Source organism: Rhinopithecus roxellana, chromosome 13, assembly GCF_007565055.1.
Source record: "Rhinopithecus roxellana isolate Shanxi Qingling chromosome 13, ASM756505v1, whole genome shotgun sequence".
NCBI lineage: Eukaryota > Metazoa > Chordata > Mammalia > Primates > Cercopithecidae > Rhinopithecus > Rhinopithecus roxellana.
Genome location: NC_044561.1, coordinates 45,063,664 through 45,076,539, shown reverse-complemented (window position 1 = coordinate 45,076,539; position 12,876 = coordinate 45,063,664). Strand labels below are relative to the sequence as shown.

General features: G+C 48.0%; 1 protein-coding gene across 5 annotated transcripts in view; it reads right to left on the bottom strand.

Annotated features, from left to right (window-relative positions):
• Positions 1-12,876, bottom strand: part of PKNOX1 (PBX/knotted 1 homeobox 1) — a 69,800-nt gene that overhangs the window by 10,609 nt on the left and 46,315 nt on the right. For 3 of the 5 annotated variants that reach the window (XM_030914115.1, XM_030914116.1, XM_010383175.2), the window contains exons 5-9: positions 12,706-12,876; positions 9,856-9,955; positions 8,643-8,740; positions 5,126-5,254; positions 1,393-1,469 (exon numbers count right to left, since the gene is read on the bottom strand). In XM_030914115.1, the coding sequence (XP_030769975.1) occupies positions 1,393-1,469; positions 5,126-5,254; positions 8,643-8,740; positions 9,856-9,955; positions 12,706-12,876 (575 nt within the window). Of the gene's footprint in view, positions 1-328; positions 712-1,392; positions 1,470-5,125; positions 5,255-8,642; positions 8,741-9,855; positions 9,956-12,705 lie in introns of those variants that run through there. The other 2 variants (XM_030914118.1, XM_030914117.1) reach the window with 2 other exon arrangements.

Below are 12,876 nucleotides of genomic sequence, written 5' to 3'. Positions count from 1 at the left end.
AGTTACTTATGCAACCCCGAAGCATACCTCCTGCACACATGACCGCACAAAGACGAAGACTTTCTTGCTGGCATTTCAACAAGTTCACATTTTAGCACAGTTAAGATAAAGATAATAATGTTTACAACTGGAAGAATTTGTGCTTTCTTCTTTTATGCATGCCAGTTTTATTAAGCTGAAATTGTTTCCTACACCTGAACAATAAGTAAATTTAAAAAATGAGACAAGTGACTAATAACCAAAATGGAAGACCACCCCCCACTTCAGTGCCACTTAGGAACACGGGCTTGTGGCCACAGTCTAAGTGTCCACAGCAATGTTTGACAGCAGGACTAGAAGGGGACGTTTTATGAAATGTCCTCCTGGGCGTTTCTCTCCTAGGAATGGCTCCCAGCCTCTGCCATGGAGCAGGGCCTCCACAAGAAAAAGCAGCAGAGGGTCCCCCCATGGGGCAGGACCTCTCACTTTTGGCCTCCCACCATCCCAAGGCTCATCCACTAACAACACATCATAGTTTTGTTTTACCTTTTTTTTTCTTCTTTTTTGTGGAGAATGAGGTCTCGCTATATTGCCCAGGCAGGTCTCGAACTCCTGGTCTCAAGCTGTCTCCCGCCTCTGCCTCCCCGAGAGCTGGGATTACAGGCGTGAGCCACTGCACCCGGCCTCACACCACCGTTTTGTATGAGTGTGGGGCTTGGGGACAGTAGCACCCTAGAGAAATAGTTTTTTGTTTTTTTTTTTTTAAGACGGAGTCTCGCTCTGTTGCCCAGGCTGGAGTGCAGCAGCACCACCTCGGCTCACTGCAAGGTCCACCTCCTGGGTTCACGCTATTCTCCTGCCTTGGCCTCCCAAGTAGCTGGGACTACAGGCACCCATTACCACGCCCAGCTAATTTTTTGTATTTTTAGTAGAGATGGGGTTTCACTGTGTTAGCCAGGATGGTCTTGATCTCCCGACCTTGTGATCTGCCTGCCTCGGCCTCCCAAAGTGCTGGGATTACAGGTGTGAGCTACCGCGCCTGACCGAAAAACAGCTCTAAAGAGGCAGGCAGGATGCAGTCCATAATGAGGTATCGATATGAAAACTTAGGTTGAATCTGGTTTATTCCTAAGTATCTTGTTTCCATTGCCCATTAAAAGAACTCATATTTTTAGTCGGGCGCAGTGACTCACACCCATGATCCCAGGACTTTGAGAGGCTAAGGTGGGAGGATCACTTCAGGCCAGGAGTTTGAGACCAGCCTGGGCAACACAGCAAGACCCTGTCTCAATTGGGAAAAAAGAAAACGAGAGATCTCCTATTTTCAGCAAGATTTCACCATATATTGGTGCCAGCATTTCCAAGTGCTCTACTGTGCTGACAGGCATGATTTTGGGAAGCAGGGCACCTTACCAGTTGTTGACTTGGAGTAGTGTCAAATTTGTCTGAGCAGCAATCTGTTTTTTCTCATCCTCTGTTGGGTAGGGATGCTGAAAATAAAAAGGAGGGTTACCACGGCCTTTGAGTTTACAAAGGAAATCAAGATGATCTAGGCAAAATGTGAGCATTACATAATCATCAGAAAATAATGGTAACATCAACAGTGCTTCTAGCCAAAACCTAACTGGAGTCTCACAGAACAAAGTGTTTCTCCTAGTACCAGGAATGTCCTAGTGCCTCAGTGGCTGGTTAGTGCACAGGTCAAGGTGGGCCACCCCCATGTCTAGGTTCAGCGCTTGGACACCCCCATGTCTAATGGTTCACCGCTTGGCCGCCCCCATGTCTAACGGCTCAGCGGTGACAATAACAGCAGTGACATCACCAGGAGCAGCTATGCAGTCCAGCGGTGAGTCTACACCAGGCTTGATACAATCTACAGACTTTGTATCAACTTTATTGAACTTTAACTCATGAACAATAAACTACATCCATGTAAAGAGGATGGATGAACGGATTCTGGCCCGGGAGCCTCTGCCACAAGCAACACACAGCACATTTCAATTACTTTGTCCATTCCATAATAATTCACTGATTCCTCAGAAGCACCTGCTGAGATGGGCACTGTCCTGTCTTTATCTTACAGAAGAGGAGACTGAGGCATGAAGTGTTTACAAACTGCCCCCATCCCACAGCTGGTGAAACGGGTGGAGTAGGAAGTGGCCAGGCAGGCTGGGGGACACGTTTCCATCATGGGTACCACAAGAGTCAACTGCCACTGGGATGAGCTGATGCCATCAATGGTCTTCCTGGGATGAGATCTCTGCTGGATTCACCTGTGCTGTCAGTAGGGCACTGAACCCAGGGCTGGCGCCAGGAGTGCCCGCTATGCTCTTCTTTTATGTATGATTGAAACGTTTCACATACAAAAAAATCCAACCAGAGGGCCGGGCAGGGTGCCTCACGCTGTAATCTCAGCACTTTGGGAGGCCAAGGCAGGTGGATCACTTGAGGTCAGGAGTTTGAGACCAGCCTGGCCAATATGGTGAAACCCCATTTCTACTAAAAATACAAAAAATGAGCTGGGTGTGGAGGCGGGTACCTGTATGCCCAGCTACTTGGGAGGCTGAGGCAGGAGAATTGCTTGAACCTGGGAGGTGGAGGCTGCAGTGAGCTGAGATCGCCCCACTGCACTCCAGGCTGGGCAACAAGAGCAAACTCCATCTAAAAAAAAAAAAAATCTAGCCGGGCACGGTGGCTCACGCCTGTAATCCCAGTATTTTGGGAGGCCAAGGTGGGTGGATCACAAAGTCAGGAGATCAAGACCATCCTGGCTAACATGGTGAAACCGCGTCTCGACTAAAAATACAAAACATTAGCCGGGCCTGGTGGTACGCACCTGTAGTCCCAGCTACTTGGGAGGCTGAGGCAGGAGAATTGCTTGAACCCAGGAAACAGAGGTTGCAGTGAGTTGAGATCGCGCCATAGCACTCCAGCCTGGGAGTGCAGGGAAAAAAAAAAAAAAAAAAATCCAACCAGAACTAAATAGCAAAACTCACAGAAGTACCAACCGTAAATGATTTCTAGCTATGCTAAATAATTTCTCCAAGATTGATGACTGTCTATATGTGGAAACCAACGCGACATTTACTGTAAAACCTGAATGCACTAAAGTCCCTGATTTTGGATCAACAGGGACCCAGGAGAATGAACGGCACCAACCGAGTCAGCAGAGGGAGTTTACTGGGCTTTGATGTGAAAGGGACGCTGAGTGTGGCGCGGAGACACCCCTGCTTATCGCAGGGGGATGGAGCAGCCTCAGATGTGCCTCAGCAGTGATGGGCTTGTTTCCTCAAACTAACTGGCAGTGTGACTCAACTTGACTCCATCATCAATGAGCGTGTGGCTCTGAGCTCAAGGTCATGGAAACAGAAATACTGTTCTCCCCCTTTAAAAAGCTCATAAAATTGAAACAGAGCAGGAAACAGCAGCACACAAGCAGAAAACACCAAACGGCCAGAGATGCTGCCCCAGAGTGTGCGGGAAGCACAGGGGGACGGCGCTGCCAAGAAACGAGGGCAAGGAGGGACTGAGGACGCCTCACAGGAAGAAAAGCAGCATCTTCCCTGGACATGATGAGCAGGGTTTACTGTGTCAGAAATTATTAAAACATTCAAGGAAAGCTGAAAGGAGAGTCCTCACCCAATCCCACCACCTGGTGTTGTTGTATGATTATATTATACATGAACTGATTGGCTGTAATCATCACGATGTGTGTAAATATACCGACATGCTGCCTTGTGACTTCCTATCCCTCACTAAACCTCCCGACTGCTTAGAGCCCTCATTCCTCATGTTAACCATCCGTATGATACTCCATCAAACCAGTACGTCCTCATTTGCATGCCGACCCGCTTTCCATTATTATACTGAACAACACTAACATTCTTACACAAATCTTTCCGTTTCCTTGTGACTGATCTCTTTGGGCCCATTTCTCAGAGCGGCCCGGCTGCTCACAGGTGGCACTTCTTTCTCCTGACGTGTGCTGCTCGCTACCTTACGTCCATGGAAGCAGCTCGGTGGAGACCAAGAGGCCAGGGCAGGCAAGCGGAAGAGGCACAGCCCAGGCTCCTGCCAGGCCTTCCGCCCAGGAGAGGGCCCTTCCCCTCCCGGGACCACTCAGTAACACCACCTGTCAGTTTCAAGCCCTCGGGCCAGTCACTCCCATGGACCCCATCCTCAACCGAGGAGCCCGAGGCAGCCAGAGAAAAGTGGGCCACGAGATGGCAAGACGGCCACGGGCTCAGGGGCCCATGGTCAGGGGAGGGTAAGGACACAGTGCCGAGGAGAAACAGGCCTCAGCCCCAGGGGAGGTGCCCTGGAGAAGAGACAGCAGGAGGGAAGGGCAGATGCAGTACAGAAGGCCGAGAAGGAGGCTCAGAAGATGGGCGGATATGGCCACAGTCCCACACCAATTAGCGGTGACAGTGGAAGAGAAGGGCGAACACTTAGGGCCAAGCCAAACTGGTGTCTGCCTTCCTGCCTCGGCCTCCCTGTGCTTGCCCCAGGAGAGCCTCACTTGCTCTCTTCTGTCCTGGATCAGCAGGCTGGCAGCAATGGAGCAGGTCCCCCCAAGCAACTCAGCAAGCAGGCCCACCACTGCACTTCCTAAGATGTCCTGGGGACAGGGAGAACCCACGGCCATGCCCCGGCGGAGAAAATTGGGTGCACATGCGCTGGGTCAACCGACGCTCCCCGTGGGACAGACTCGCTTCCAGCAAAAGGCACCCACCCGGTGGCCCGCCTGTAGGTGCACCCGGCACTGAGATGTCTCTAACCGGTCTCGGCTTCCTTGTCAATCCAACACACAGAAAAACAGCAACTTCCCCAGCTGCAGACCCAGAACACCCCTTCTCTGCCCACTTTTCTGGCTCACCTGATCCCATCACCCTTCGTGGTGGGCTGTCTCGCACACACGTGCACAGCTCACATGCGCCCGGGTGCTCCTTCACCGTGGCCCTCGCTGCCCTTCAAGGTTCCTGCATCAGTGCCCCACGCTCCCCCCATTATGGACATGCCACGAAGTCCTGAAAGTCAGGCCTTTGACTTTCTGAGCCCAGAGAAGTAACCCTTTTCCATGACACATAAGCCAGAGAGCAAGTGTCGCAGAGGGTTGCAAGGCAAGGGCCGGCCCAGCCGTCCTTACCCCGATGTGCTGGAAGAGCCAGGACCGCATCACGTTCGTGGCGTGCTTCGGCAGGACGCCCCTCTTGTTCTTAGATGAACCATCATCTTGATGCAAGATGCTGAGATCTTGGTTTAACTGTAACTGAAGCTTTTAAACAGTTGAAAAATAACATTAGAAAGCATAGGAAATTCTCACATATCGAAGTACTTACAACTGCAGGTGGAGAAAACAGCCAAGGATCAGACAGGGAAATGACTTGTAGTCAAGGCCCACGCACAGGAACCCTGTGTGGACTGATGTTTCAGGACATGGCTCCCTCCACATTACCGGGCTTTTCTTTTTTTTTGAGACAGGATCTTGCTCTGTTGCTCAGGCTGGAGTGCAGTGGTGCAATCACGGCTCACTGCAGCCTTGAACTCCTGGGCTCAAGCGATTCTTCCAACTCAGCCTCCTGGGTAGCTGGGACCAGACTCACATGTCACCACACCCAGCTAATTTCTTCTACTTTTTGTAGAGGCAGGGTCTCGCCCTGTTGCCCAGGCTGGTGCGTGGTAAGTCTTTGCACTAGTGACTTGGCTCTGCAGAGGCCTCTCAGGCAGGGAGGCTCAGAGCCTATCCTCTGCAGGCAGGAATGCCGTGGTCCTCTTACCCACCACCTGTTCCCACCTGTGTCTCCTGCAGTGAGGTCAGTGAGAACATGTGACTTCCTAGCCGAAAAGGGATGTCAAGAACCAATGAGAATGAACAGGGACACCAGAAAATCCAACTCTCAAGAGTAGGACATGCCAGGGGAGCAGAGGGGAAAGAAACGGAAACAGCACAAAGGCAGAAAGAGGGGCCGCAGAACAGGAGGCCACAGGCTGGCTCCTTGTTCCAAATGCTTCTGCAGGCACTGGAGATACGGACCTTCCCTCCTGTCACCCAGGAAAGAGTAGGTTACTCTGCCAACTCGATTTTAAAAGAAAAAGATGTGAATGGCATTTATTTGTTAAATTCTTTCTCACAAAACACGAGAGAAGATCTGCTCGTCACAAGGCTGTGCTCCAGGCCCTGGCACGGCCTCCCTCACATGTCATCTCCCTCCCCAGGTGCCTGCTGAGATGACGCTGCCACTGCGCACTGCACAGACCAGGGAAGGAAAGAAGCAAAATCACTCTGTAGGGTCCACAGCATGGATAGGTCAGCCTATTTAAGAACTCACATATAAACCTAACTTCAGTCCGGGCACGGTGGCTCACACCTGTAATCCCAGCACTTTGGGAGGCCAAGGCAGGACGACTATTTGAGCCCAGGAGTTCAAGATCAGCCTGGGCAACATAGTGAGACCTTGTCTTTCCAAAAATATTTAAAAATTAACTGGACAAAGTGGCACATGCCTGTAGTCCCAGCTACTCAGGAGGCGGAGGCGGGAGGATTGCTTGAGCCTGGGAGGTCAAGGCTGCAGTGACCTGTGTTTGTGCCACTGTACTCCAGCCTGGGTAACAGAGGGAGACCTTGTCTCTTGGGGAAAAAAAAAGGAAAAAAGAACAGAGAGATACCCACATAAAAAAAAAAAATCAGAGCACCTGCAAAAAAAGAGAAGCCTCTAAAAGATGAGAAAAACACAAAAGATTGGAAAAAAGAACACCAACCTTCTTGAGAGCCGGGTGCGGCAGCTCACACCTGTAATCCCAGCACTTTGGGAGGCTGAGGCAGGATTGCTTGAGCCCGGAATTTCGAGACCAGACTGGCCAACATGCTGAAACCCATTTCTACTAAAAATACAAAAATTAGCTGGGCATAGTGACACACACATGTAATCCCAGCTACTCGGGAGGCTGAGGCAGAGAATCACTTGAATATGGGAGGTGGAGGTTGCAGTGAGCCGAGATCACACCCCTACACCCCAGCTTGGGCGACAGAGTGAGACTTCATCTCAGAAAGACAAAACACAAAAGTAATGCTTTCTCAATGTGGGGTAGAAAGGATTTTCAACCCGGAATTCTACAAGTAAACAGAGCATATCAAATATGAGATCAAAATAAACTCATTTTTAGGTTTGCAAAGTCTCAAAAAAATGTGGGGTTTTTGTTTATTTTATTTTATTTTATTTGGATGGAGTTTTGCTCTTGTTGCCCAGGCTGGAGTGCAGTGGCATGATTTTGGGGCTCACTGCAACCTCCGCCTCCCAGGTCAGGCGATTCTCCTGCCTCAGCCTCCCGAGTAGCTGGGATTATAGACATGCACCCAACATCCAGCTAATTTTTGCATTTTTAGTAGAGACGGGGTTTCACTACGTTGGACAAGCTGGTCTCAAACTCCTAACCTCAAGAGATCCAACCATCTTGGCCTCCCAAAGTGCTGGGATTATAGGCGTGGGCCACCACACCCGGCCAGAATCAATTTTTTTTTTTTTTTTTTTGAGATGGAGTCTCACTCTGCTGCCCAGGCTGGAGTGCAGTGGCGCAATCTCGGCTCACTGCAAGCTCTGCCTCCCGGGTTCACGCCATTCTCCGGCCTCAGCCTCCCGAGTAGCTGGGACTACAGGCACCCGCCACTACGCCTGGCTAATTTTTTAGTATTTTTAGTAGAGACGGGGTTTCACTGTGTTAGCCAGGATGGTCTCAATCTCCTGACCTCGTGATCCGCCCGCCTCGGCCTCCCAAAGTGCTGGGATTACAGGCGTGAGCCACCGCGCCCGGCTTTTTGTTTGTTTGTTTTGTTTTGTTTTGAGATGGAGTCTCACTCTGTCACCCAGGCAAGAGTGCAGTAGCACGATATCAGCTCACTGCAACCTCTGCTTCCTGGGCTCAAGCAATTCTCCTGCCTCAGCCTCCCAAGCAGCTGGGATTACAGGCATGCACCACTGTACCCAGCTAATTTTTGTATTTTTAGGGACGGGCTTTCACCATATTGGCCAGGCTAGTCTCAAACTCCTGACCTCGTGATCTGCCTGCCTTGGCCTCTCAAAGTACTGGGAATACAGGCGTCACCACGCCCATCCCAGAATCAATGTTCTTAAAGTAAGAACTGATAACATACACCAAAGACCAGCAAGGTTCGGCAGCCACAGAGATCGCGTCACTGCACTCCAGACAGAGAGGCCTGAAAGCCCGGGCCCGACGACACTGTCATGATGGAGGTGTGGGCCAGGCTCTCTGGTCTGAAAAGTTTGCCTGGCAGTTCTGCTGTGCCCTCTATGGGCACACGGGGGAGTGTGTGCCTACAAGACCTCTGCCCCTGGTGGACGCGCACATGATCCAACGCTAGCACTGGATAACTGTGTGTGTGCGGGGTTGGGGGGGCAGGGACGGGGGGGTGGTTATGAATGACTTTTTTCCTGTTCCTTCAGAATTTTCTGAACTTTGCAAATTCTCTACAATGAGAGAGATAAGAGTACAAAGAAACAAAACACTGACATTCAGAGAAACCAGAAATTCCTACACAAGAGAAAGGCTCTTCAGGCAGAGGGAAGGGCTCATGCTTGTTCTACCTGTGCCCCTCCCTATGTGGGCAGCACTCGCCCCCAAAGCCTTCCATAAAATGGCGCACGCACCTGGGAGTTCTGGATCCTAATTGTCCCAGGCGACAATGTCTGTGTGACCACTTGGCCTTGGGGAGTGACGACCGTGACAGGCTGATACACTGTGCCACCTCGAAAGGGAGAATAAAAATATGAGGCTGCTTTTAAGTCTCAATGATTTAAACCATTCTTCTTTTTTCTGTTTCTGTAGAGACAGGGATCTTGCTTTGTTGCCCAGGATGGTCTCTAACCCCTGGTCTCAACTGATCCTCCCGCCTTGGCCTCCCAAAGTGCTAGGATTACAGACGTGAGGCACTGTGACCAGCCCTCTTCTTGATATACGTACAAAAGGAATAAAATCCCTAGTTTGATGAGCTTTTTAATCATTTCAAATGATCACCAATCCTTTGCCAGCTGACTTGTCACTATAAAGCATCAAAACAAACTCCCTGGGTGGACTACTCGGGCACCTGCAGCAGCGGGTGGGCAGGTGGGTGAGCACTATGTGCCTGGCAGCCCACACAGTCCACCTCACACACCACCAACCGACCTGGGGTGTGAGGGCTCCCTTTCTTCTGCAAGCCTCTGTTTTCTACTTTTTCCTAAAATTAGCACATGCTAAGGATTTGGCCAAGGGTACTAAATAATAACTATTTTATTCTAGTTATATTTTTGGATAAACGGTGCTTTTTCCCACTGAGGTTTCCTTTTGTGCTATTATGTGAGGTCTTTGGTGTAAATTTCTACCCCTCCCTCCCTGCCATGTCCCATTTCCATGATGCTTTGTGTTTTCCATGTTCTCTACGCACCAGGAAACTCTGGAGTCTGTCCCCTTCCTGTAACAGGTTTTGTTCTACAAGTAATACTAACACTAAGACTGCATTTTTATTTGATTGTCATCAATTAATGAAAAAACTTAAGATTTTCAGGGTGCTATTAAAAGCACAACAAAAAACTATGTTATTTGAAAATGACAACTGGTTTTTGGTGTATATTTTCAACTCCTATATAAAAGCTTTTTTCTTTCCAATATATTTTTGGTAGAGAAATAAAGAAACATAATCTACATAAAATATGTGTTATTGAGTATTAACAAGAAAGAGGCATTCAGAGACCTCTAGCTTCTAACATTGCTATATTAGAAAATGGCATTAACTTAAAATTATATTTATACTGTCATTCTAACACACAGGACCATTTTCTGCAAAACCTCACAGAGAGCGTGTCCATTTTTCCGTCATCGTACCTGCCACAGTCGCCATGGCTACGTTTCCCTGCTGCAGCGCAGACGCCGGCACCACAATTCCTTGAGGGCTGATGGTGCCTGTAATGGCACTTTGAATCTGCTGCGAGTCAGAACACACACGTTGAAGGAATTACTAGAAAACGGAAAACCCATGTTTAAAACTTTAAAATAAGTAGCATAATGACACCATTAAAAAAGGAAGGAGAAGCTTGAGGGAAAGAACACCCTCAGATGACGCGGCTTCGGAACGCACGCACCACACACGGAAAGCAAGAGATGCACAACGGTGTATTAAACACAACAAGCCAGCCTGCAACATCATCCTGCACTGTGGCTCCCAAAAGATTACTGTCATCTCACTGCCATATTCCACGTGCCTTACAGCCCAGGAGGATGACAAGGAAGACCCTGCATTCTGATCACACACCTTTTTCAATAGACTTGACTTGGTGGACTCTTGAGTGTTCCATGAACCAAGTTCTCCCTGACCGATAAGAACATTCAAGAGATTATAGCACAGGCCTGGGAGGCACTGGAAGTGAGCAGGGCTGAGGTATTCCAAGTTGTGCTGGGGAGTCAGCCTCTGGCACCCACCTTGACTCTTGACCCCAGCACAAGTGTGATCGTGGCTTTCCCCGGTGCTCTTGCTTATACAGTGCTTGGAACTGTGCCCGGCCCACAGCAAGCTCCATGCAAATGTTCGTCCATGCGCCATGGAGGACTCTAGGCATCTGGGGTTAGATCCACATGGGCCACTTTATCCACTGACTGTGAAGCCTGGGTGGGCAGCTGGCAGGGGAGAGGAGCCTACAGTGCCGGGCCTGGCACACTCACGTGCCCTGACATGTGAGCAGTTAAAAAGCATAAGGGGATACCACCCCAAGGCTTGACTCTGTGGGCCACCATTGAGCGGAACGTGTAAGTTTAGCGGCTACGCTTAAAGCCTGCCACATTAATTTGGTTGTAATAAAAGTTAAGCTAGTCAAATCAATCATTCCAGCTCCCACTTTAAGATCTTAGAAAAACAGGAACATCACAAACCCAAAGTAGAAGAAAGGAAATAATAAAGATCAAAGTGAAATCAATGAAACTGAAAACAGAAAAACAACCAAAAAAAAAATCAATAAAACAAAATACTGTTCTTTGAAAATTACACAAACCTCTAGAAAGACAAAAAAAAAGAGAGAGAGACACAAAAGACTAATATCAGAAATAAAACCAGGAGAGATCACTACAGACCCTGCTAACACCAAAAGGCTATGAAGAGAATACTAGACCAACTCCAAACCCCTAAATTTAACACCTTAGGTGAAATAGACCAATTCTCTTTATCAAAGATTTAAGAACTAACGCCAAGTCTACATAATCTCCAGAAAAAAATAAGAGGAGGGAATACTTCCCAATTCATTTTATGTAAGTTTGTGTATCTTGATCCCAAAACGAAACAGAGTAAGAAAAATAAAACTATACACCAATGTCCCTTATAAATATAGACAAAAATGCTGAACAAAATATTAGCCAAGAGAATTCAAGAATATATATGAAAAGAATTATGTGCCATGGCCAAGCAGAGTTTATTCCAAGAATAGAAGGCTTGTTCAATATTCAAAAAATCAATCCGTGTAATGTCCATTATTAACAGGCTAAAGAAAAATCACATAATCATATCAATCAATGCCGGAAAGCATTTAACAAAATTGAACAAAATAAAATCTCTCAGATAAAAAGCAATATAGGCGGCCGGGTGCGGTGGCTCACGCTTGTAATCCCGGCACTTTGGGAGGCCGAGACGGGCGGATCACGAGGTCAGGAGATCGAGACCCTCCTGGCTAACCCGGTGAAACCCCGTCTCTACTAAAAAATATAAAAAACTAGCCGGGCGAGGTGGCGGGCGCTTGTAGTCCCACCTACTCGGGAGGCTGAGGCAGGAGAATGGCGTAAACCCGGGAGGCGGAGCTTGCAGTGAGCTGAGATCTGGCCACTGCACTCCAACCTGGGCGACAGAGCGAGACTCCGTCTCAAAAAAAAAAAAAAAAAAAAAAAAAAAAAAAAAAAATCCAATTAAAAAATGGGCAAAAGACATAAGCAGCAGACATTTTATCAAATAAAATACACAGAGGGCATAATAATGTTCAACATCATTAGTCATCAGGGAAATGAAAATTAAAACCACAAAGAAATATTAATATCACTACGGATCATCAGAATGGCTAAAACACAATAGTGCTTCCTCATGGAAGAACCTTACAGGCATTCTGCACAATGAAACAAGCAAAGGACCCAGAAGGACAAACACTGTATGATTCCGCTTAACATGAGAGACCCGGAGTAGTTGAATTCACAGAGACAGACAGCAGAATGGTGGGTGCCAGGGGCTAGGGGAGGGGGAATCCGGAATGAGTGTTTAATAGGGTCAGAGTCTGAGTTTGAGAAGATGAGAAAGTTCTGGAGATGGATGGTGTTGATGGCTGCCCAACAATGTGAATAAACTTAACACCACTGAACTGCACATTTTAAAATAGCTAAGATGGTAAATTTTATATTATGTATATTTTACACAATTTTTTTAAAAGAAAAAATAAAATATTTTAAGAATAAAAGAAAGAAATGAAATGGAATTGTGCCTTCCATAAACATGGGACCGGTGTCCCAGTATGCAGATTGAGGACTCACTTCATACCCTGAGGGAGTTCATTCCCAAACCAGGCTAGGCTCAGAGACTTAGAGGGTCCTTCTTGTAGAAAGTCATTAAAATGACCCAGTGAATTCTGAAAGAGCTGGTGGTCTCATGACTTAATGCAGATGTTCACAGTGGCAGAGAGGGAAAGCGAGACCCCCAAACATAAGTACCTGGGACTGCACCGGTGAGTATGGGCTTCCAGGCTCTCCACTCAATAGAGTTTCACTGTTCATTTTCGTTTTTAAACAAGCAATGTATCGACTGCAGAAATCTTTGCAGAGTTCGTTAACCTTTTCCAGCTCAAGAAGATGAATGCGCAAAACCTGGATTGCTTTTACCAT